A 27,108-nucleotide genomic window follows, 5' to 3' on the forward strand; every position below is an offset into this window, starting at 1 on the left:
GCTCCTTAAGCTTATTAAGAGGCTATTAATCTCTTTCCTCCAACCTCTCCTCCTTTCTGTTACAAGTATAATATTCCTTAATGAAAAATTTTTTTTTTTTTTGGCTTTAAAGAGTTTAATGAAAGACTTAATGAACTAATAATACTCCTGATTATACATCTTCAAATCTTATTCATTCTATCATTAATCCACTCAACACATGTTTACTCAGCAGTTGTTATGTGACAGGCACAGTGGTATTTTTTTTTTTTTTTTGGCACAGTGGTATTTGCTGAGATACAAAATAAAGAAACACAGGGCCTCAGCTTAGTGGTGTGAAAACATGTATTTAAAAAACCAGTTCCAACACAGTGTAGTAAGGGGACCCCTAGGTAAAGAACAGCAAGATGGTATAGAGCACCTACATTGGCAAGAAGGACTCAGACTACTGCTGCAAAGATGAAAGAGTAATGCAGACAACAGAAGCAAATTTAATCAAGCCACTGCCCCTAGAATGGAGAGAGGTAAAATGTTTTTCATTAATGATTAATTCATTATGCTTTAAGAAGAGAAGGTACATTTGGAGGCAGGTTACAAAAAGTCCCTTAGGACCACTGTGTAAGGTTCACAGAACCCCTGAGGCCCCCGAGGTCTATGTCATAAGCACCATGGCAACAGATACTGCATTCAGGGAACAATGCTCCTCCCTCCTACTGAATTTCCTATGTTCTTACTTGCTGAAACATCTTTTCAACCTTTGTTACCAAGGAGTTTTTCAAACTGTCACTTATAACATTGTTTCCTAAGTCTTTTCTCTTTGTTCCCTTTTACTACATGTGCAGAGTGTGATTCCATCAGTGCTGGGAGATAATATATTTCCTTACAATCATGTTCCTGTATTTATTTGATAGGCAAGACTTTTTTTCCCTCTTATGTACATTAAATGACTTTATTTTCTGTTCATTTGTTCACTGCTGCACAAGAGCATTAAAGCTGCAGGAAGCAAAATAAAACTTACATTAGTTAATTGGCTACAGCATGAATATAACCAAATGAGGGTATCTCTTTTGCTATGCCACAGAAAGTAACTATAGTTTTGACAGATTTCTAAATATTAAATAAGACTTTTATTGAGAAAGAAGAATTTGCCTAGATACCTATTTTGTCAATACAATTTAGGGATAAAAATACGGTAGTCATTGGACAATAAGTAGGGCTAGGGAATAGCAGATAAAAAAGAGATTTTCCTTTAGTTTTCCTAACTTCTTCATAATAGTGAAATAGTAAGGAGAATTTCTATTAATTTATAACTGTAAGGTTACTATTTACATGCAGATTTGTGATTAAGCATTACAGGAAAAATTTAAGTTGTTTTTTTTTAATAAAAGAAATATATAGCCACTTGGCAGAAAATCAAGAAAAGGAAAAAAAATTCTTACATCATGGGTTATTATAGGTAGTTTTCTCTAATGTGAACATCTGGGTACAAACCTACTTCTATGTTAATGGATGGTCCATAAGGCTTGGCTAGCACACAAATCAGAAATTCTCTACCCTCCCCTTTGAAAAAGAAAAGAAAGTGTTAAAAAAAAAAAAAAAAGATTTGCAAAAAAAAGGACGCATCAAACACGTCCCTCTTGGAACTACTGAAAGGGTTTAACTAACGAGCAAGCAAAAGAGAGGATGACTATTAGTTCTATTTTGTTTTTAACTTAATAATGCATTCAATTTATTTACCTGAAGTGCATGTGCATGTGTGTATAAAATTTAGTACCCTAATCATAGCAGAAACTCCTCTAACTTTCAAGTATCTTTGGAAAGAATGTTACGTTTTCCAATGCCTTAATAAAAAATGTTTCATCTCTTCATTTTGCATCATCTTAATTGAATTTAGGAAATTATAAAAACAAATAAAAATCATTCTCACTTGAATCTGTGTTAACTACCACAATGTAAATGGTGATTTATCTGTGAATACAAAACAAAGACCCTACCTGAACATTGTCATAGAACAGAACATCAGGCACTTTCATTTTCTCACGGGCACTATGTATCGGTGTACTGACAGCTCCAATCCTCAGAGATCCAGATGCTACTTCACCTAAACATTTACACGGGACAGAGAATTACTTCTAGCACCGTCCACAGGGAACTCAGTCCACCAGACACAGAATGCACTGTAGCACTGGTAATTCTTAGTGGACTCTTCGAAGGTTTTTAATTCCTGAAAGAAACAAGCTTGAAGGTGGTCATAAAACACCATAGCTCTATATACAGCTTAAAATGTTCCAAAATGTAGAAAACTGATTTTAAACAGTATATACAGCAAACAGCATATGGATAAAATTGAAAGGGGTGGGGGGAATTAGAACTCAGCCAAACCGCCTTCCTAAGTTTGTTTGGTCAGAGTCACTATAACACATACATAAAATAAATATGCATTCAAAAGCTCTGCAGTACCTTGATTATAATGTTTTAGGGCCCACACATTGAAAACCTCCACAAGAGAATCCCCTATAACTCTAGTCAAAAATACAGATGAGGAGGCAGAGCCAAGATGGTGCAGTAGTCAGATGCTTCCAGTGGTCCCTCTTATAACAAAGACCCGGAAAAATCAGTGAATCAATTATATATGACAATCTAGGAGACCTGAACATCAAAGGCAAAGCTGAGGAATCAGACTAAGCGGTAGGGGGAAGGAGAGACGTTCAGAAGCAGCAAGGAGTTGCCAGACCTGACCCAGGGGCAACCGGCACCCAGCAGGCCAGATCGGATGATGAGCACAGTGAGACAAGCAGTGGAGTTCGGGACACATTTTCCACTTTGGGAGACAGTGAGTGGCGGAGAGTGTGATCAGCCCTCCAGAACCAGTGAGAAGTGGCCCTCAATTGGCAAAAGATAAGTACATGTGTCTAACCTACCGCCCAGATCAAAAAACATCCCATTTGGGAAGAACCTCTCTCCCTGCTCTGCACCAGGAACTGGGCCAGCTTCAGTGAATGTCAACTGCCACTTCCCCTGCGCTGGAATTAGTGCCCATCACGCCCCCTGAGTCATTCTACCAGCCTGGGAAAGGGACCAAATTAATAAACAGGAAAAAATAACCTGCTGGCTCCCCTAGACCGGAAACTTGGGACAGGTACGGCTCCTTTGCCTAGGCACAGGCATAACGGGTCCATAGACTTTGAATGCCTCTCGCCCCTTTCACCCCTGCATAGACCTGTGTGAGCCCATCTCAACAGCACAGGCCCTCATTAACACAGTACAACAGGGTATATACCTGAAGCCTAACTTCACTGTATCAGTTACATGGTGGAGTGGCAGATTTGTGACATTTGACACCGCTCTGCCCATTAAGCGGGGTGCTCACCTACCTACATCAGGAGCCTGAGGACTCCACCCATACCACTTAGCCACCTGCAACACGTGTCCAAGAATAAGTGGTGTCTCCCAGTCCTTACAGCCAAAAGCACTGGGTGCCCATAGTCCAGCTGCAAAACCTACCCACCTACGCACTCTAGGGAACAGGGACACACTTTGCTCCCAGACACTCAGGGCAGCCGTCAGCCCCATGCCTTGCTTAGCACATTACTCCCTGCTACAGCCAGATACCTGGGCCTGTTCCAATCACCACTATGTAGCCCTGCCTGTCTAGGACTATAGATGAGAGTCTGCACCACACACTTGGTGACTGATGACCTGGACACCTAAGCTGAATCCACACAAGAAAAGTAAACACACCCCTGGGCTCATATACCTAGTAGCAGCTCTAACCACCTATTGACAGGACGTGAGATTTTCAAGGACACCAATAGTCAAACTGGTGCACACAAGCAGCCTATTTGGGCATATCAAAACAAAACAAAACAAGAAGCTAGGACACAGTAAGCAAACATAAAATAAATAAGTATAATAACTTATTGATGGCTCAGCGACAACAGTCAGTATCAAATCACATAAAAAGGCAGACCATGATGGGCTCAGCAAGCTCCTAAAACAACGAATCAAAAAATCTTCTAGAGGAAGAGAATTTCCTGGAATTACCAGAGGTAGAATACAATAGATTACTGTACAGAACTCTTCAAGAGATCAGGAAGGAGATCAGGTAAAACACAGAACGAGCCAAGGAACCCACAGACAAAGCAACAGATGAATTTAAGATTATAGAAAAGCACAATGACAAATTTAACAGCTGCAATAATCCATATATAGAGATAGCAAACAGAAATCCAGAAGATTAGCAATAAAATTTCAGAATTAGAAAACTCTGTAGAAAAATCACAGAAGGAGAATTGAGGAAATGGAAGACAGAATTAGTGAGACTGAAGATAAAGCACTTGACACCAACTTATCTGAGAAAAAAATCAGAGAAAAGAATTTACAAAAAAGAAGAAACCCTAAGAATTATGTGGGACTCTACCAAGGGGAATAACCCATGAATGACTGCAGAACCAGAACAGGGGGGGATAACAGAAAATACAGAGAGAATTGTTGAAGATTTGTTGACAGAAAACTTCCCTGATATTGTGACAAATGAAAAGATACCTATCCAAGATGCTCATCGAACCCTACACAAGGCAGATCCCAAAAGAAAGTCAACCCAGCCCCAGTCAACAAGACGTATTATAATCAAACTTGCCAAAACCAAAGATAAAGAGAGAATTTTAAGAGCAGCTAGGGATTAAACCAAAAGTCATCTACAAAGGAGATTCAATAAGACTAAGTTCAGGCTACTCACCAGAAACCACGTAGGCAAGAAGGCAATAGAATGACATATATAAAGCCTTGACGGAAAAGAACTGACAGCCAAGAATTATATATCCAGAAAAGCTGTCTCTCAAATATGATGGGGAAATTAGGGCATTTCCAGATAAAGAGAAGTTTAAGGAATTTGTAAAAACCAAACCAAAATTACAAGAAATACTAAAGGGAGTCCTCTGGTTAGAAAATCAATAACATCAGATAACAACCCAAGACTACAGCACAGGACAGAGCAACCAGATATCAACCCAGATAGAGAAATAACAAAAATAAAACTAAAACGCCCAAAACAGGGAAACGGAGACATCATTATGTAAACAATGACAACATTAAATCAAAAAAGAGGGACTAAAAAAAATGTAGTCATAGATCTTTCATATGGCGAGGAAATCAAGAAGATATAAAGTAAAAAAGATTGGTTTAAACTTAGAAAAACAGTGTAAATACTAAGCTAACCAGAAAGGAAACTAACAACCCTACACATCAAAATAAAAAACAAGAAAAACAATAAAGACTCAGCAAATACAAAAGCAACAACAATGAAAAAGATGAAAAGAAAATACATAAAGAAAAATGACTCAGCACAGAAAATTAAGTAGAAGAAAACTGTCAACCACACAAAAAAAGGACATCAAAATGACAGCACTAAACTCATACCTATTAATAACTATGTGGAATGTAAATGGACTAAATGCACCAATAAAGAGACAGAGTGGCAGAATGGATGAAAAACACAATCTGTCTATATGCTGCCTACAAGAGACACACCTTAGACTTAAAGACACAAACAACCCAAAACTCAAAGGATAGAAAAAATATATAAAGCAAACAACAATCAAAAAACAGCAGGAGTGACAACATTAATCTCTGACAAAACAGACCAAAGTAAAATCCACCACAAAGGATGAGGAGGGACACTATATAATGATTAAAGGTCAATACACCAGGAGGACATAACCATAGTAAACATTCACACACCCAATGACAGGGCTCCAAAATACATAAAACAAACTCTAACAGCATTGAAAAGAGAGAGAGACAGCTCCACAACAACTGCAGGAAACTTCAACTCCCCACTTTTGGTGAAGGGCAGAACATCCAGAAAAAAGCTCAATAAAGACATGGAAGAACTAAATGCCACAATCAACCAACTTGATCTCACAGACATATATAGAACACTCCAACCAATAGCAGCCAAGTATACTTTCTTTTCCAACGCACATGGAACGTTCTCCAGAATAGGCCACATGTTAGGCCATAAAGCAATCCTTAATAGAATCTAAAGCATCAAAATATTACAGAGCATCTTTTCTGACCATAAGGCCATTAAAGTAGAAATCAATAAGTGAAAATGCAAGGGAAAAAAATCAAACACATGGAAACCGAACAGCACCTTGCTCAAAAACTACTGGGTTATAGAAGACATTAAGGATGGAATAAAGAAATTCACAGAATCAAATGAGAATGAAAACACATCCCACCAGGACCTTTGGGACACAGCAAAAACGGTACTCAGAGGTCAATTTATAGCAATAAATGTAGACACCCAAAAAGAAGAAAGGGCCAAAATCAAAACATTAACTCTGCAACTCAAATAGAAAGAGAGCAGCAAAAGAAGCCCTCAGGCACCAGAAGAAAACAAGTAATAAAAATTAGGGCAGAATTAAATGAAATAGAAAACAATTCAAAGCGTTAATAAGACCAAATGCTGGTTCTTTCAAAAGATTAACAAAATCGATAAACCACTGCCCAAACTGACAAAAGAAAAATAGGAGAGAAGCAAATAACCTGAATAAGAAATGAGATGGGCGATATCACAACAGACATACTGAAATTAAAAGAATCATAACCGAATACTATGAAAAACTATACTCTAACAAATGTGAAAACCTAGAGGAAATGGACAAATTACTAGAAACGCACTACCTAACAGTGTGTTTCAATCAAATAAATCTATAACAAAAGAGGAGATTGAAAAGATAATTAAAAAACTCCCAACAACAACAACAAAATAAAATGCCCAGGGCCTGACGGTTTCACTAGAGAATTTACCAAACTTTCAGAGCAGAGTTAACACCACTACTACTAAAGGTATCTCAGAGCACAGAAAAGGATGGAATACTCCCAAACTCATCTATGAAGCCAGAATAATCCTGATACCAAAACTAAGTAAAGACACCACCAAAAAAACAACCAAATAATATGAATCAACCCACCCCAACTTCTTAAATTATTATTTTCAGGGATAGTCTAGGAAACCTGTATTTTCAAATAAACACCTTGGGTGATTCTGACATCCAGCTAGATTGGGAATCTCAGTCCTACACAAGTTGTAATAATTATCATTGTATTGTTCTTTATTTGCTTTAAATGTGTTGTCTTAGAGTAGATCAAGAGCACCTTGAAGCCAGGAAACTAAGTAATAAATTCCCTAGAGTCAGGGAACACATGTCATGTGTATTTCCAACAGCAACCAGACACGTATGTTCACTGCCTGACATGTTCCAAGGTCAATAATAGTAGTAGTAGTAGTAATAGTGACGATCACAATAATAGAAGCTATCATTCACTGAAGACTTTCTATGGCCAGATCTCAAGCTAGGTACTTCATCTCATTTTTCTCTCATATAGTTTCATGCAATTTTCTTAACAATGAAACAAGAATTACAAGGACTAGAAGAACATAAATTATTTGCTTAACATCGTCTAGTCAGTATGGGTATAGCTCAAAACAGAACTTAATACAGTCTGACATTCTACCACGTGAAGTGTGTTCAAATCCCTTGACTCCGAATAATATTCCTTCCTGTGGACACACTCTAGCACGCAGATAGCTGATTACAATATCTTAAACAATTTATCTTTTTTTTTCCCTACTTCAGATAAGAAAATTGCAATTTCTTTCACCTCAAGAATGTTGTTTTTGTTCTAGGGTATTTTGAAAGACAAGGGGGAAAACTAACATTTGCTCCATTGGAGTACCATGAACACTTTTGAGCAGAAAATAATTAAACCGTCACTCTGTTTAATGATTGCTGAGTACTACACACTTCTTTTGTCAAAGCACCGTAGATCTGAAGAGTAACCTTTCCCCACAACAGATCCCTGCCATTTTCCTTTGATTCACAGGTTCCACAGGGGAGGAAAACCAGGAGCTGTCATGCTGAGAATTCACCATGTATTCACTACGATCAGACCTCTGAAATAGGCCCATTACAAAGCTGTGAAGGGAAAGAGCAAGAGCGTGGCAGTGAGAACACATATGTAATTTCAGGTTCAAAACAGCATCTGATATCATCTACAGTTTAGTTGATGGAATATTCTCATTAGCTTTAGGGCTTTAGGAAAATTTAACTGAACCAATATTTATTGTCAAAATTCCAAACTAGAAACAGAAATGCACTCAGAGAATGGTGATTCTAGTATATCCCTGGGAGAAAGCTCTCTCTCTCAAGAAATCTCACAGGATAGCATTATTTGGGTAAATACGTCAAGGTCCTCAGCCTGATAGGCTCAAAACTTGATTTTGTCATCACAAATGTGGGCTAATCTAACCCTCAGGAGGATATTAAAGACAGGTACATAAAACCAGAATTGCAAAATATTACTTTGGCAACGAACACTTCAACTTTCACATAGACTATGATACAGTGGCTGCCATGAACAGCATATTCCCATTTGAATGGACCTGCATGGAAAGCAACATCTTTATAGGAAGGTTGCCTGGTGAGCATGGACTCTGAACAAAGAGAGTGGATTAAATGAATTAAATACTTGAAACATCAGACTAACAACTCTCCACAAGAGCACTGGCATGGAAGACTAATGGGACCAAATGAGTAAAAAGTCTCTTATCTTTCCTTATCCCCTATATAAGGCTTAGATGTTCAGCCTATTTCCAAGACTGGGCAATCTACAGTTTGAATGACACAATCTTTCTCTGGGTATCTTAATAGACTCATTTAAGCAACATATGCATCTACAGCTCTTTGAGTTGCCTTTGCATGTCTGTACTCAGATCCATCAGTGTACTGAGTTCATAATTTTACTCTGAAAAAGACATCTTATTTCCTTAACACCAAATTCTTGTGTCAGCGTAGCCACAACTACTACCAACATCTACTACAAAAGAGAACCACAATAGTCCCCTTCAGAGAGGTGTCATACATTGGATATTTTGATAAAACAATACCTTACAAAATAGAGAAAACTTTCATTGTGCTCTAAGTGAAGAAGAGAAAACTTTTGTAGGAAGAGATACATCTCTCCACAACTCAAAATTGTATTTATGTCTAGCAAGAAGAAAAGTACCACAAAAGATGCTAAAGGTGGGAGGAGAAAGAAGGCATAAAATGGTATGCTAAATGTTATTTTACTCTGTATCCACTTAGAACAATTTCCCAAATGTGTCCCATAGGACATGGTTGGCTCTCAAAATGTAGAAGTTGTACAATAAAAATCAAATTCTCAGTTCTGCAGTTATACACACATGGAAAATATTAGATAAAACAAAATTAGGCAAGTTTATTTACAGCAGGAATTCTCAGAGCCTTTAATTTGTTAGTTGTGATTCTGAGGTGGTGGGGGACCGTATCCAGCGTGCACTAAAAGGAATATTCTAAGGTTTAACTTGTAAGTGGTTTTCAAACACCCTTTTAAATAACAGATCCATTTCTTTAGCCCAATATATTGGAAAGACAAAAGGAGAAGTGCTGTGGTTGAAGAACAGACAAAAAACAAAGTATTTTATTATTGAAATTAAAATAATAAATAGAATCAAACATTTGAAAATTATTATTTCACTTCAAAAGAAATAAATCTAACACTTACATCTGTAATCCTTCAATTCGGGTTCCAGGTGACCAGCAGTTGTCCTTTCTATTGCAGCATCTGCCAGATTTTTTTCTAACGCTGCCCTTGCAAGACTTGGTAAAAACCTGGGGCAGGGGGCAGGGAGGAAGGGGGTAGAATGATAAAGTCAAAACTTTCTGTGATTTATAAAAATCTTTTAACACACACACACATACACCCTTACTACTTTCATCCTATTAAGAGAGATCAGTCTGGATCTGTGAAATCCAAATCAAACACAGTTTTAGAATAAACATAAACCCCCAGAACATATTAAGCATACGTTTGTTGAATCTGCTTTAATAAGTAGAACTCATTTGTAATTACCAAACCCGTTGTCGTCGAGTTGATTCCGACTCATAGAAACCCTATAGGACAGAGTAGAACTGCCCCATACGGTTTCCAAGGAGCGCCTGGTGGATTCAAACTGCCGACCTTTTGGTTAGCAGCCGTAGCTCTTACCCACTATGCTCCCAGGGTTTCCCATTTGTAATTAGCAGTGCTTATTGATACACAATGGAAACCCTGGTAGCATAGTGGGTAAGAGCTACGGCTGCTAACCAAAAGGTCGGCAGTTTGAATTCACCAGGCGCTCCTTGGAAACCGTATGGGGCAGTTCTACTCTGTCCTATAGGGTCGCTGAGTCAGAATCAACTCGACTGCAACGGGTTTTTGGGTATTTATATACAATATTTTGCAGAACAAGACTTAAAATAATTTGCTTTCTTAATTGACTCTAATATACCCCCTAAGTCTTGATTATGTGTTGAACTGGCTTGTCAAATTTCCTTAACAGATAAAACAACACTTTAGCCTGCTTCAGGTTGCCAAGCACCAATCCATGTTAGTGCAGCTGGATTAACGAGTGTTTCTTCACTTTCCCAACACAAATTACTGAATGAATATAAGATTATCCAGCTTGTTTCTTCCTTGTCAATTACAGCATATTTTAATCTTCCTGGAAATAACTTGTGGAAAGAAAATACACTTTCTAAAAAAAAGAAAGATTAAAACAATATGTCTAGCTGTAGCATAAGTATTTTAGGACAGAATTTGTAATTAATCTTACAAATATATTTTTTAAAGTCCTAATGCATAAGCACTGTTTAAAAAAAAAAAAAAACCTGCTTATCCATTCTATATGTACATTGTCAAAATAACCATCTGATGAGTAACAAAAGCATCCTCCAACTACAAATAAACTGTTTGAATACCACATTCTTGGTACACGATGTAACGACACAAATAAAGTTATATCGGGAGTTTAGGATCCCAAGAGAGCCCACAGAAATGATTTATAATCCATAGGTATCTGTAACATACCACAATGAGCCACAATGTTCCAAATAAACATATTAAGAACATAAACCAAACCAAACCCATTGCCACTGAGCAGATTCCAACTCTTAGAGACCTTGTGGGATAGAGTAGAACTGCTCTATAACATTTCCAAAGAGCAGCTGGTGGACTCAAACTGCTGACTTTTGGGTTAGCAGCCAAGCTCTTAACCACTGTGTGCCACCAGGGCCCCATTAAGAACATACTCCTCCTAATTTAGGCTTTCCACATCTCTAAATCTCTACATCTAAAACACAGGCAGAACAAAATGCTGGCTGGTCCTGAGCTATCCCCATGATTGGCTGGGGATCAGGCCATTGTGATTCATATGGTTTAGAGAAGATCACCAGGCCTTTCTTCCTCTTCCATCTTAGTCTGGAATCTCCATTGAAACCTGTTTAGGATAATAGCAACATGTAAGCCTCCACTGATGGGAGGTAGCTGCATATGAAGTGCATTAGCCAGGAATCGAACCCAATTCTCCTAAATGGAAGGTGTGGATTCTATCACTGAACCACCAATGACTGACCTTGAGAAAAGAGGCAAATGGATGAAGATGAAATGAACTGCCGAGTTTTCTGTCCCAGTAATATTCCAATCCACATTTCTGACACTGTCTCCCACCTACGCCTCATTTTGGTCCTAGGTTATGGTGTAGGGGAATTTATGTGTTTCTTGGCCAGAAGCCTATTGATACAACATCAAGTCATTTTAACTGGTGTTCATCTCTGACCTTTCGTCACACTTCTTAGATTCTTACCTTGTTGCTCATGACCAAGCCCTCACCTTATCTCCTAGATCCAGTAACCATGCTTTCAGCTTGCTTCCAGAGTGCCTGTCCTGGCACTCTGCCCTACCTTCTTCTCATCACTATGCCATGAACAAGAGTCCAGCCTGTAAACATTAGGCCCTACAGCAGCATCTCTATGGCCTCCTATCAGACCTCTGTGAATAACAACTGACACTTTCATTACTCACAGACTTTACTTACCATGCGCAGACACTCCTGACATCTATACCGTCTGTCAACAAACTGCCCATGTACTGAAGCCTTTCTAGACTGACCTTCAAAGCCTGTGTTGTTGTTAGGTGCCTCTGAGTCAACTCTAACTCATAGCAACCCCATGCAACAAAATAGAACTGCCTCACAGGGTTTTCTTGGTTTTTTTTTAATCTTTACAGGAGCAAATAGCCAGGCCTGTCTTCCAAGGCCCCTGCGTGGGTTCAAACTGCCAACCTTTAAGTTGAGTGCTTCACTGTTTTCACCACCCATGGAGCCAAAATGTTCCAATAGTGTATGTAAATATAAGATTTCAACTTAAAAAAAAATCAAAAGTATAAATTAATCACTCAGTTACATATTTTAAATAGAAATTGAAAGTCTGCCTAATATCCACTGAGCCCTTGGTCCTTCTCTCTCATTCTTCCCCACCTCCTTTTTATTAAAGATTGAGAAATTGCTATTTATTTGAGAGAAAACGTTGAATTTAAGAAAGAAATGGCAATAACATTAATTTAAAAAATTTTCACTAAGCACCACATAGTTCCCAATCCTTTCACCAAGAATCCCTTTATTATTGAAAGATAATCTAAAACCTACTCAGGTTTTCAATAAGGAAATCTATAATTGCCCAGCAGGTCTTCTAATTAGCATGAGATGACCAGGTTAACATCTTGAAAAGATATAATGGGAGTGAAAACATATTTTAAAAGCTTTGTTTAGCCTGAACATTCTAACTGAAGGGATATGTTCAATTTTCTTTAACACTGAAAAAATGTTAACACCTCCACCCAAGGCTGGTAATATGGGCACATCTTTTGCTCTTATTCTATCTTCTTTTGCTACCAACCTAGAAAATTCTATCTTATTTCTTAATAAGACCTGTGGGGTCTCCATGAGTCTAAATTGACTCCATGGCAATTAATGACAATAACAACATTGCTACCAAACCAAACCAAACCAAACCCATTGCTGTCGAGTCAATTCCAATTCATAGAGACCCTATAGGACAGAGTAGAACTGCCCCATAGGGTTTCCAAGGAGCGCCTGGTGGATTCAAACTGCCAACCTTTTGGTTAGAAGCTGTAGCACTTAACCACTATGCCACCAGGGTTTCCAAAGTACTTTAAAAGGAAAACAGGATATGTAAAATTATGAATGCAATTTGAAGTATTTGAAGGTATTGAATTTAGCCAAGTTTTATAAACGGAACCAAACATCTTTCAAAGGCCTATAAAAGTGATTGCTAAAATCTACTATATTTAGAAATAAGCAAAACAAAATGGAAAGCATAAGAAGATTTAGATTTTTGTAAGCTATAGTTTTAAAAATTGAATATTAGTTTTTAAAACCAAATATAAATCTGTGACTGGCCTTTTCTGGAAGTAAAATCATTCTTGAGAACACCAAAAAATTCACATAAAAAATAATCATGTAATACAATATATGATGAGTTTTATCAGACTTGTGATTTTAAAAAATTAATCACTTAATAGTTTAAATGGCAATCCTGGTGGCGTAGCGGTTAAGAGCTACAGCTGCTAACCAAAAGGCTGGCAGTTCAAATCCACCAGGCGCTCCTTGGAAACTCTATGGGGCAGTTCTACTCTGTCCTACAGGATCGCTATAAGTCGGAATCAACTTGACAGCAATGGGTTATGGGTAATAATTTAAATGGAGTGGAAATCTTACATAGATATTATTCATTTTCTATTGTGAGAATTTCTGGCAAAAGTTGTACACAAACTGAGTTTTCCATGAATAGAATAATTTCTGCATTACCTAAATTTCAGAGACACTTAATCTTAATTTCTGATTAAATTCTTATAACTCTACTTAAAACTTCTGCGCCAAAGGATAATCACCATTTTTCAGAAATAAGTTAATTGAACACAAAATACGATTACAGTGACCCTCTACTTAATTCTTTTTTAATAAACGAATCGTTGGAATGCAAAATACCTAATGATCTCCTAATCTTCTAAATTTTCTTCCCTTTGGCCCCTAAGGTTTTCAAATACCTAGAAAAAAAATTATGCAACTAGCTCAAAGAGTTGATGTGGATATTATGGGCTATGAAGTTAAATGCTTACGAAGTCATTCCTTCAGACAAAGAAATTTTCTACTCTGAACCCAAATGATATAAACAGGAAAGTGGGTATTTCAAAAATTAATACTGGCAAAGAAACAAGACTAGAAAATGTTGAATAAATTTAGGTTAGAGATTTTCTTTTGATTTTGTCTGCTAAATACTTCATGAATACAAATGTCAATTTTTGTTTCAAAAGTTTCCATAAAATTCCATTTCTTTTCACTGCTTCAATATAGAACGAGGGCATTGAAAACAGAAACAACGCTTTATACACAGATGTTGTTTTGGTTCCTTCCTGCCATTGTGCTATCCTGCAGAGGTTCACGATAAGTCTTTGGACTCTGTAGCTTTGCTAAAGTCAGTGGATGGTACATAAACAAGACAGCTGCTCTGCAACGAGCCAGGAGGTAATGAGGAAATGGGAGTTTTATTGTGGTTAGCTGATAACCCTGGAAAAATCGACTGGCTATTTGATTCAGTGAAATACTTGTGAATTTCACAAAAGAAAGCATTTTGTTTTTGTTTTTCAATGTTTAACTATGAAATATTTCAAGCACGTAGAAAATCACTGAGAATATTAAGCATTCTATTTGTCTCTCTTCATTCCTAGAACTTTTATCCTGAAACTTCTATGTATCTTTCTTGTCCATATGTTTATATTTGGATATACAACAATGGACATACTTTTATATTGCCCTTTTTTATACTGCAATGTACTTTTTTCCCTCAATACTATGTTGTCATGATTTATACTTGTTGATACACGTAGAGCTACTTCATTTTAATTGCTGGATAGTGTTTTCTTATATGAATATATCAATTTACATATCATTCCATGCCAATGGACATATACGTTGTCTTCATTTTTTTGTTATTACAAACAACAATGCAAAACATTCTTATACATGCCTCCCTGTACACATATATAAGTCTATCTCTGAGACAGATATGAAGCAGTGGGATAGTCAGATCATGGGGCATTAATATAGTCAGTAGATAAAGATACTGTGAGATTGACCGCCAAGTGATGAGGCTTCCACCCCAATAACAGTAATGAAATTCCATTTCCTACCACTCATAAAAAATTTAATTTTTGAAGTCTGATGGATGTAAAATGATAGGTAATTCTTGTTTTAAGTTTGGTTTTCCCCAGGACCCATACCTCCCACCACACACAAAAACTAACTCAAAATGGATCAAAGACCTAAATATAAAACCCAAAATGATAAAGATCATGGAAGAAAAAATAGGACAACGCTAGCGGCCCGAATACATGGCATAAATTCAATACAAACCATAACTAACAATGCACAAACACCAGAAGATAAACTAGATAACTGCAAGCTCCTAAAAATTAAACACTTATGGTCATCAAAAGACTTCACCAAAAGAATACAAAGAGAACCCACAGGCTGGGAAAAATTTTTTGGACACAACATATCTGACAAGGGTCTAATCTCTAAAATCTATAGAATACTTCAACACCTCAATAACAAAAAGACAAACAATTCAACTAGAAAATAGGTAAAAGATATAAACAGACACTTTACCAAAGAACACATTTGGGCAGCTAACAGACACATTAGGAAATACTGGCTATCATTAGCCATTAAAGAAATGTAAATCAAAACTAAAATGAGATAGCATCTCACCACCACCCCCACCTCCCAAATACACACATGAATCAAAAAAACAGAAAATGACAAATACTGGAGACGTTGTGAGGAGACTGGAACTCTTATGCACTGGTGGGAATGTACAATTGTACAACCACTATGGAAAACGACATGGCACCTCCATGAAAAGCTAGAAATAGAAACACCACACGATCCAGTAATCTCATATCCTAGAGAAATAAGAACCGTGACACAAATAGACATGTACACGTCCATGGATTATTCACAATATTCACAACAGCAAAAAGATGGAAACAACCTAAGTGCTCATCAACAGAATGGATAAACAAATTATGGGACATATACACAACGAAATACTGCACAATGATGAAGAACAATGATGAATCTGAGAAACATCTCACAACACAGGTGAATCTGGAGGGCATCACACAGAGTGAAATAAGTGAATCACGAAAGGACAAATATTGTATAACACCACAATTATAAAAACCCCAGGAAAGGTTTACACACAGAAAAAAAACAGTCTTTGATGGTTACAAGAGGGGAGATGTGGGGAGAGGAAATCACTAACTAAATCTTAGACAAGTGTTAACTTTGGTGAAGGGAAAGACAATACACAATATAGGGGAAGTCAGCACAACTTGACCATGGCAAAGTCATAGAAGCTTCTAGACACATTCAAACACCTTGAGGGATGACACAGGGATAAACACCCTGGCATTACACAGTTCATAAAGAAAATATTCTATATCCTACTTTTGTGAGTAGCGTCTGGGGTTTTAAAGTTTGCGAGCAGCCATCTAAGATATACCTATCGGACCCATCGTGTTCAGAGCGAAGGAGAAGAAAACCAAAGATACAAAAAAAAGATCAGTCCAAAGGACTAATGGACCACATGAACCACAGGCTCCACTGGGTTCTAGTTCTGCTTTCAGAAGAACTAGATGGTGCCCAGCTACCACCACTGACTGCTCTGACAGGGATCCCGATAGATGGTTTCCAGACAGAGCGAGAGAAAAATGTCGAACAAAATTGAAATTCACAAAAAAAGATCAGATTTACTGGTCTGACAGAGACTGAAGAGGCCCCCGAGACTATGGCCCCCAGACACCTGCTAACTCAGAACTGAAGCCACTTCTGAAGCCCATCTTTCAGCCAAAGATTACACAGGTCTACAAAACAGACAATAACACACACCTCTTAGTTCAGTCAAGTACATGAGACTAAATGGGCAAAACCTGCCCAAAAGCAAAAAGGAGACGGTAGGAAGGGACAGGAAACCTGGACGAATGGACCCAGGGAACCCAGAATGTAAAGGGAAAGTGGGAGAGTGCTGACACATTGTGGGGACTGCAACCAATGTCACAAAACAATTTGTGTATAAATTTTTGAATGAGAAACTAATTTGCACTATAAACTTTGACCTAATACACAAAATGAAAAAAAAAAGCAAGTTACAGAATTATTTCCTAATTTCTAAAAGTCACAGAATGTTGTTTATGATATATATTTTAAATGTACTAAATGCATATATTATTTCTAAAGAGGCATAGCATAAATGTTGTTGGTGCCGTTAAGTTGATTCAGACCTATATATAGTATATTTAAAAAAAAAAATAAAATTGCATGTAAAAAAATAAAATTGGTTTCCCTGATCAATAATGAGGTTAAGAATCTTTCAAAATGTTTTTTTGGTAACTGGAATTAACTTTTCTGTGCATGCATATTCATCCTTTGCCCATTTAAGGTTGTTTCTTTTTTCTATTAATTTGTAGTACTTTATAGTCCTTGAATACCAATCCTTTCTTGACTATAAATCTTGTAAAACCTTTTCTCCAAGTTTGTGGCTTACAACTTGGAGAGTGGCTTATAATGTTTTTTGTCATAAATATGATTTTATATGTAATAAAGTGGAAAGTTTTTATTTCTGACTATTTACTGACAGAGCTATCTATTCCCACACTGATTTATAATGCTATCTCTAACATACACTAAGTTCCTCCCTATAAATGAGTCTGTTTCTGGGCTCTGTGGTATATTCTAATGGTCTACTTGCCCTTCCTAGCACCAGTACCATATTGTTTTAATGAATACAGCTTTACAATGGATCTTTACATCTAATAGTAAGTATACCCTCCTTGATCTCCTTCAAAAGCTCCTTGGTTATATATTGATCCCTTATACTTCCATGCCAATTTTGAGATCAGCTCATTAAATTTAAAAAAAAAAAAAGAAAAAAAAACCTTGGGAGGATTTTGACTGAATTATATCTATATACTATTTTGGAGGAAAAATAAATAAATAGTTTTACCATAGCAAGTCTTTCCTTCCATGAACATTGTATAGCTTTCCATTTAAGTTCTTTTTTTTTTTTAATACATATATACTTTTCAACAAAGATTAATAGTTTTCTCCATAAAGACTTTATATATCACTTGTTAGATATATTCCTACGTGCCAAAAGCTTTCTGCTGCTATTTTGAATGGGATCATTGTTACCAGAATATAGGAATGCCGTTGATTTTGGTACATCAGAAACTTCATTCAACTCTATTTTCTGTAATAATTTAGATGTAATTTCTCTTGAAAAAAAAAATTTTTTTTTAACGTAGCCAATCAAGAAGTTCCCTTCTATTCATGGTTTATTAAGAGTATCGCAGATTTACAAAGATGTTTTTGTTTTTATTTTTTAGGTTTGGCTATTGGATTTTATTAAATCCTTTTTTTTTCTTCCATTTACTATACTTTTTTCATTAATTTTAATGGAGTCCCTGGATGCTGCAAACGGTTAAGTGCTAGACTACTAGCCAAAAGGCTGGCTGTTCAAACCCATCTAGGGGGACCTTAGAAGACAGGCCTGGTGATCTGCTTCTGAAAGGTCACAGCCTTGAGAAACCTATGCAGCAGTTCTATTCTGCACACACACAGTTACCCTGAGTCACAGCTGACTTGCTGGCAACTGTCATAGACTGAATTGTGTCCCCCCAAAATATCTGTCCACTTAGCTGGGCTATGACTCCCAGTATTATGTGACTGTCCACCATTTTATATGATTTTCCTATATGCTGTAAATCTTATCACTATAATGTTAATGAGATGGATTAATGAGTTATACTGATGAGATCTACAAGATCAGATAGTGTCTTAAGCCGAACTCTTTTGAGATATAAAAGAGAGAAGCAAGCAAAGAGACAGGGGGACCTCATACCACCAAGAAAGCAACACCAGGAGCAGGCTGCATCCTTTGAACCTGGGGTTCTGGTGCAGAGAAGCTCCTAATCCAGGGGAAGATTGATGACAACCTTCCTCCATGGCTAAAGGAGAGAGAAAGCCTTCTCCTGGAGCTGACGCCCTGAATTTGGACTTGCAGCACACTAGATTGTGAGAAAATGAGTTTCTCTTTGTTAAAGCCAACCACTTGTGGTATTTTTCTTATAGCAGCACTAGATGATGACTAAGACAGAATTTGGTACCAAGAGAGTAGGGTGCTGTTCTAACAGATACCTAAAATCTAGAAGCAGTTTTGAAACTGTGAATGGATAGAAGACTCAGAAGGAAGTGAGGAGAACTATTAACATCAGAGAAGGCACAGATGGTGAGAAACAGCTGCAGAGAACTGGCAGCAACAGGGAACTGGCTGCAGCAGGAAACCAGCAGCAGCAGGGAACTGGCAGCAGCAGAACCAGGAGACCAGTGCCAGACAGTGCTGGAGCCAACCCATGGAGCGAGAGAGCTGAGTGCCTGTGCACAGGAGGCTTCCTAGTAGAGTGGGGTACCATCAGACACTTATTGGTGGAGCTACTGAGCTTTGGAACACTAGCCCCAGCGGGGCAGATGAAGGCATGAGGCCCAAGGGATGAGAGGCCAAGGAACCAGGAAGCAGGAGCTGAAGAGACAAGGGACACAGGAAGCCAAGCTGCCTCAGTCTCAAAAGGTATGGCTGTGACCTCTAAGGGTGGAGTCATCACTCAGATGGACTAGGAGAATGGTTTGCCTAAAGCCAAGGGAGCAGAGTTGCCATCCCAGTGGGCCTAGAAAGTGGAGCTAAAGCCCAGGGTCAAGGGGCTTTCACTCAGAATCTGGAGAGTGTGACCACTACCTATAGTCTGGAGGGAAAAGCCATTGTGCAAATGGTCTCAGAGAACAGAGGATTATTTTCAAAGCCTTGAGGGCTAATGTAATGTGTTCTGCTGACTTGCTTGGTGCCTGTTATGCTTCCTTCCCTCCAATTTCTCCTATCTGTAATGGAAATGTCTAGCTTGTGCCTGTTCTTTGTACTTTGGAAACAGATAACTTGTATTCTAGATTTCACAGATGAAGAGGAATTTTTGGATTTTAACTTGGACTCGATTTAAAACTTTTGCTATTATGTGATGGAATAAACATGTTTTACATGTGGCAAGGACATGAATTTCTGGGGGCCAGAGAGTGGTATGGGTAGAGGGTGGAATGTCATGGATTGAATTGTGTCCCCCAAAAATATCTGCCCACTTAGCTGGACCATGAGTTCCAGAATTGTGTGATTATCCACCATTTTATGTGATTTTCCTATATGTTGTAAATCCTATCTGTTAACGAGATGAATTAGCAACAGTTGTATTGATGAGATCTACAAGATTAGATAGTGTCTTAAGCCAATCTCTTCTGAGATATAAGAGACAGAAGCAAGCAGAGAGACAGCAGGGCCTCATACCACCAAGAAAGAAGTGCCAGGAGCAGGCTGCATCCTTTGGACCTGGGTTCCTATGCAGGGAAGCTCCTACTACAGGTGAAGAGTGATAACAAGGACCTTTCTACAGAGCCAACAGAGAGATAAAGCCTTCCCCTGGAGCTGATGCCCTGAATTTGGACTTGCAGCCTACCAGACTGTAAGAAAATAAATTTCTCTTTGATAAAGCCATCCACTTGTGGTATTTCTGTTATAGCAGCACTAGATGACAAAGCAGCAACTAACAACAGTAATAACAAAAATAATCTGATAATACAGTGAATTACAGTAATAGATTATTGAGCTTTCTTCACATTCTTGAGATAATTTCAAATTGTTCATGATTTAAAATATATATATTGCTAGATTTGATTTGTTAGTATTTTATTTAGGATTTCTGCATCCATTACCTGAGTTCAATTTACAACTTTCCTTTTATAAATTATTCTTGTCAGCTTTGGGTATCAAGATTATGCTAAACTCAAAGTGATTTAGAGTTTACACTGCTTATTCTTTGGAACAGTTTGTATACGATAAAGATTATATCTTCTGTGATAAATTGGTAAAACTTGAAAATTAAACCAGCCAGGAATGGCATTTTTTATGAGATTTTTAACTACTAATATGATTTCTTTCATGGTTATGGATCTATTTGAATTTTCTATTCCTTCTTGATCAATTTAGGTAATATATACAACTCTAGAAAACTCTCCTTTTTTATTGTTTTGTAAATGTTGACTGTGTCTGTAGATGTTACTTATTTACTTTCTAATATTACCTGTTTGTGTTTGCTCTCTTTTATGTTGATTAAATTTACCAGAATTTTATTTACTAATATTTTCAAAGAAGGCTTTTGTTTGACTAATCTTCTCCATGGATATTTTATTCTTAATTTTATTAATCTGCGCCCTTTACTTCAATATTCAATTTCTTCTATTTTCTTTGGCTTTAGTTTCTCACTTTTTTTTTTTTTAATTAAGCTGAATGTTTAGCTCATGAATTTTGTCTCTCTCAAATATTGAGGTTCAGTTTCTAATTACGATTTATTCTTTGATGTATGATTGAGATAGAAGTGTTTTAAAATTCTAAATGAATTTTTTGGTATTGGTAATAATTCTGTTGCTTTTTAGTCACAGAAAATGATCTTTATGGTAAAGATACTTTGATATTTAATGAGCATTGACTTTGGTCTAGTGTGTGCTCAATTATTGACACATGGCACAAATATTTCATGTGTACTTTAAAAGAATGGAATATTCTGTGTCCATTGGGCAAAGTCCCATTTTATCAAGTTTGTTAATGGGGTTGTTCAAATCTTCTCTGTCTTTATTAATTTTCAGAATGTATAATCTATCAATTTCTGAAAGAAGTGAGGTAAAACCTCCCACCATGACTTCTGATTTTCCCTTATATTCTTACTTTCTTCTGTCTTATATATTTTGACACTATGTTCCTTCTTAGGTATGAATGGTTCAAAACCAAACCAAATCAAACGTGCTGCTGTCGAGTCGATTCCAACTCGTAGCGACCCTATAAAGACTTGAATTCAGTGAGAAGGGAGAATACAGTTACCTGGAGAGGCAGGCCTTAGCAACAGCACCGTGAAGATTTTCATTAGGATACAGAGACAGCCGACGAGAAATCCGTAACAGCTGTCTGGTAGAAAGTGATGCTGCCAATGATTGTGCCTGACAAAAGGCAAAGACAGCCTGTTAACAGTCCTGTTTGAACTTGCTGAAAGTCCCAAAGGATGGCTATCATAGCAGAATTCGTTATTCCTGAAGGATGAGGCAAAACTTAAATATACACTGTTAATGAGTTACATGTAAAAATATATAGAAACCAATTTACACTTAAAGCATCCTCCTAAATTATAGTTTTTTTAAAAGATCAGTCTAGAAAATGTTTAACAGTTAAATTCAATTAAAAAGTTCTCATTATCCTAAGTGCTTGTGTACATGCTGTGGGAGATGGAAGAAGAACGTGGTTAGATGGAGGAAGAAAGAGTGTTACAAAATAAGGTTGCACTTGACGTACAAATGACCTTACAATTAACTATTTGTTCTTTTTTTTCTTACACAAAACCAATCTGTTAAGATATCCTGAAAATGCTTAGAGCTTTAAGCAAATATGTAATTTCTGAAATGGAAAAAAGGAACTGTAGACAACTGAGCGTGCTGACCACAGAGATTTCAATAAACATGTCACTGGGTGCCAGTTTGCTTTTTGGAACCCTTCCTCTATACCGCCTGGATAATTTCACTTTTTTTTTCTTATACTTCCCCAGATCCCACTAATACAGTTGCTATTGTAGAGCTCAGGACATAGTAAATACTAAAACATTTCTTAAGCTTGAAGTTATCCTGGCAGGCAGCATGATGTAACAATAAAATTTATGGCTTTGGAATGAGACAAATCAGAGTCCCATTTATTAGCTGCGTGACCTCGGCAAATTAGTTAACCTCTCCAAGCTGCAGTTGACCCATCTCTAAAACGGAGACAATAATGCCCTCACTTTATAAGGCTGTCAAGAGGATTAAATTAGAAAATGATTCTAAAGCACATAGCACAACGAACAAGGTATCTCAAGACGAAAAATCTTACAGAGGAAGAGATGTGACCTACATATTCGTATGAATCCAAGGGATCAGATTACCGCATTTTTACATATTTCTCTTTGCCAGTTGCACCCTCCCCCTGTGAGGCATCCTCACAAGGACCACCATGCCAATCCTCTTCCACATGCTCCTGTGGAAAAAATATTAGCATAGCTCACTTATGAAAATACCTCAGGGAGGGGGGGAACATGGCCAGCAAATGCAGAAGGCACATGTTTTCTGTTGTGCTCCTAACTTAACAGCATCAGCATGAGGAGATGGCAATTGTCATTGACGACCAGAGGAGAGAAGCACTTTTGAAGCAACTGGTCCTTTGGGAGGGCAGAACAGGCCACAGTGATGCCACAGAGGGCACGGGGGCATCCAAGCCGCCCTGGCAAGCTGAGGGCCCAAAAAGTGCGATGGATTGAATTGCGTCACCCAAAATGCGTGTTGCAAATCCTAACCGCTATTTGGGATTAGGCTATCTACGTTAATAAGGCAGGATTTGTGTAGGGTATGTTTTGAGTCAATCTCTTAAAAGATTGTGAAGGAGCAGATAAGCAGGCAGAGATGGGGGAAGACTGATGCCAAATCACATGAAGATCACTCAAGAGCAGATGTTCAAAAGAAACAAGTACCTTCTCCTCAAGAGCCGATAGAGACGGAAAGCCTTCCCCTAGAGCCACCATTGCGAATTTCGACTTCTAGCCTCCTAATTATCTAACAATATCATTAATATCACATGCAAGCAAAAATTGCTGAAGATCATTCAAAAGCAGATACAGCAGTATATCAACATGGAATGTCCAAAAATTCAAGCTGGATTTAGAAGAGGACGTGGAACCACGGATATCATTGCTGATGTCACATGGATCCTGGCTGGAAGAGAGAATACCAGAAAGAAGTTTACCTGTGTTTTATTGACTATGCTAAGGCATTTGGCTGTGTGGAGTATAACCAGTTATGGATAACACCGAGAAGAATGGGAATTCTCTAAAACACTTAATTGTGCTCATGAGCAACCAATACATGGATCAAGAGGCAGTCATTCAAACAGAACAAGGGGATACTGTGTGGTTTAAAGGCAGGAAAAGTGTGCATCAGGGTTGTATCCTTTCACCACACCTATTCAATCTCTAAACTGAGCAAATAATCCGAGAAACTGGACTATATGAAGAAGAACGGGGCATCAGGAGTGGTGAAGACTCATTAACAAGCTGTGTTATGCAGATGACACAACCTTGATTACTGAAAGTGAAGAAGACTCGAAGCACTTACTGATGAAGATCAAAGACCACAGCCTTCAGTATGGATTATGCCTCAACATAAAGAAAACGAAAATCCTCACAACTGGACCAATAAGCAATATCATGGAGAAAAGACTCAGGTTGTCAAGGATTTCATTTAACTTGGATCCACAATCAACACATGTGGAAGCAGCAGTCGAGAAAGCAAAAGATGCGCTGTATTGGGTAAATCTGCTACAAGAGATCTCTTTAAAGCACTAAAAGGCAAAGATGTCACCTTGAGGACTAAGGTGCACCTGACGCATGCCATGGTGTTTTCAATCACCTGATATGCATGCGAAAGTTGGACAATGAATAAGGAAAGACTAAAAAGAGTTGACACCTTTGAATTGCGGTGTTGGAGAAGAATGCTGAATATACCACGGACTGCCAAAAGCATGAATAAATCTGTCTTGGAAGAAGTACATCCAGATTGCTCCTTGAAAGCAAGAATGGCAAGACTGCATCTCACGTATTTTGGACATGTTGTCAGGAGGGATCAGTCCCTGTAGAAGGACACCATGTTTTGCATCAGTGAAAAAGAGGAACACCCTCAATGAGATGGATTGACACAGTGGCTGCAACAATTAACTCAAGTATAACAACAATTGATGACCCTTCCTTCAATACACATGCCCTGTCCTTCTTTATATAATCCAGCTTCTCAGATTATTTGCTCAGCATACAGACTGAATATATATGGTAAAAGGATACAACCCTGATGCACACCTTTCCTGACTTTAAACCACACAGCATTCCCTTGATCTGTACAAGTGACTACCTCCCATTCTTTGCAATTTCATCCATATTTTGCTATGATCCACACAGTCGAATGCCTTAGCATAGTCAATAAAACACAGATAAACATCTTTCTGGTATTCTCTGCTTTCAGCCAAGATCCATCTGACATCAACAATGACCCTCGTTCTATGACCTGTTCTGAATCTGGCTTGAGTATCTGGCAGTTCCCTGTGGATATACTGCAGCAACCATTTTTGAATGATCTTCCACATAATTTCACTTTTGTGTGCTATTAATGATATTGTTCAATAGTTTCCATATGCCAAGTAGCTGCCCCCCAAATTTCTTGGCATAGACGAGTGAGCACTTCCAGTGCTTCATCCATTTGTTGAAACATCTCAATTGATATTCTGTCAGTTCCTGAAGCCTTGTTTTTCGCCAGTGCCTTCAGTGAAGCTTGGACTTCTTCCTTCAGTGCCATCGGTTCCTGCACATATGCTACCTCCTGAAATGGCTGAATGTCCACCAATTCTTTTTGGTATAGTGACTCAGTGTATTCCTCCTATCTTCTTTTGTTGCTTCCTGTGTCATTCAGTATTTTCCCCATAGAATCCTTCAGTACTGCAACTCCAGGCTTGATTTTTTCTTCAGTTCCCTCAGTTTGCAGAGCACGTTCTTCCCTTTTCGTTTTCTATCTCCACGTCTTTGTACATGTCATTATAATACTTTACTTTGTCTTCTCGAGCCGCCCTTTGAAATCTTTGGTTCAACTCTTTTCCTTCATCATTTCTTCCTTTTGCTTTAGCTATTCGACCTTCAAGAGCAAGTTTCAGAGTCTCTTACATCCATTTTGGTCTTCTCTTGTCTTTTTAATGACCTCTTGCTTTCTTCATGTGTGATGTCCTTGATGTCATTGCACAACTTGTCTGGTCTTCGGTCATTAATGTTCAATGTGTCAAATCTACTCTTGAGATGGTCTCTAAATTCAGGTGGGATATACTGAAGGTCATACTTTGGCTCTCGCTGGCTTGTTTTAATTTTCTTCAGTTTCTATTTGAACTTGCATATGAGCAACTGATGGTCTATTCTGCAGACAGCCCCTGGCCTTGTTCTGACTGATGATACTGAGCTTTTCCATTGTCTCTTTCCACAGATATAGTTGATTTGATTCCTGTGTATTCCATCCAGCAAGGTCTACATGTATGGTCTTTGTTTACGGAGGTGAAAAAAGGTATTTGCGATGAAGAAGTCGTTGGTTGCAAAATTCTATCATGTAATCTCTGGCATCATTTCTATCACCGAAGCCTTATTTTCCAACTACTGATCCTCCTTTGTTTCTCACTTTCACATTCCAATCTCCAGTAATTATCAATGCATCCTGATTGAATGTTCGATCAATTTAGCACTGCAAAAGTTAGTAAAAATCTTCAATTTTTTCATCTTTCGCTTCAGTGGTTAGTGCGTAAATTTGAATAATAGCCGTAATAACTGGTCTTCCTTGTAGGCATAATAGATATTATGCTATCATTGACAGCACTGTACTTCAGGATAGATCCTGAAACGTTCATTTTGACGATGAATGCAACAATATTCCTCTTCAAGCTGTCATTCTCAGCACGGTAGACCATATGATTGTCCAACTCAAAATGATCAATGCCCATCCATTTCAGCTCACTAATGCCTAGGATATTGATGTTTATGTGTTCCGTTTCATTTTTGACTATTTCCGATTTTCCTAGAGTCATACTTCAGAAATTCCACGTTCCAATTATTAATGAATGTTTGCAGCTGTTTCTTCTCAGTCCGAGTTGTGCCACATCAGCAAATGATGGACCCAAAAGCTTGACTCCAACCACATCTTTAAGGTCACCTCTACTTTGATGAGGCATCTCTTCCCCAGTCATCTTTTGAGTGCCTTCCAATCTGAGGGGCTCATCTTCTGGCACTATATCTGACAATGTTTCATTGCTATTCATAGGTTTTCACTGGCTAATTCTTTTCAGAAGTACAGAGCCAGGTCTTTCTTCCTGGTCTGTCTTAGTCTGGAAGCTTTGCTGAAACCTGTCCACCATGGGTGACCCTGCTGGTATTTGAATACCGGTGGCATAGCTTCCA

At 37.9% G+C, this 27,108-nt stretch overlaps 1 protein-coding gene across 4 annotated transcripts in view; it reads right to left on the reverse strand.

Annotated features, from left to right (window-relative positions):
- The window catches only part of VWA8 (von Willebrand factor A domain containing 8), a 473,608-nt gene that overhangs the window by 259,600 nt on the left and 186,900 nt on the right, over positions 1 to 27,108 (reverse strand). For all 4 annotated transcript variants that reach the window (XR_010318190.1, XM_003412602.4, XM_064270072.1 and 1 more), the window contains exons 17-19: positions 21,939 to 22,054; positions 9,571 to 9,677; positions 1,974 to 2,080 (exon numbers count right to left, since the gene is read on the reverse strand). Coding sequence is in view for 3 of the 4 variants with exons in the window: in XM_003412602.4 (XP_003412650.2) it covers positions 1,974 to 2,080; positions 9,571 to 9,677; positions 21,939 to 22,054 (330 nt within the window). In the remaining variant the exon portion in view is untranslated. The remainder of the gene's footprint in view (positions 1 to 1,973; positions 2,081 to 9,570; positions 9,678 to 21,938; positions 22,055 to 27,108) is intronic.

This window comes from Loxodonta africana, chromosome 17 (genome assembly GCF_030014295.1).
Source record: "Loxodonta africana isolate mLoxAfr1 chromosome 17, mLoxAfr1.hap2, whole genome shotgun sequence".
In the NCBI taxonomy this organism is placed as follows: Eukaryota; Metazoa; Chordata; class Mammalia; order Proboscidea; family Elephantidae; genus Loxodonta; species Loxodonta africana.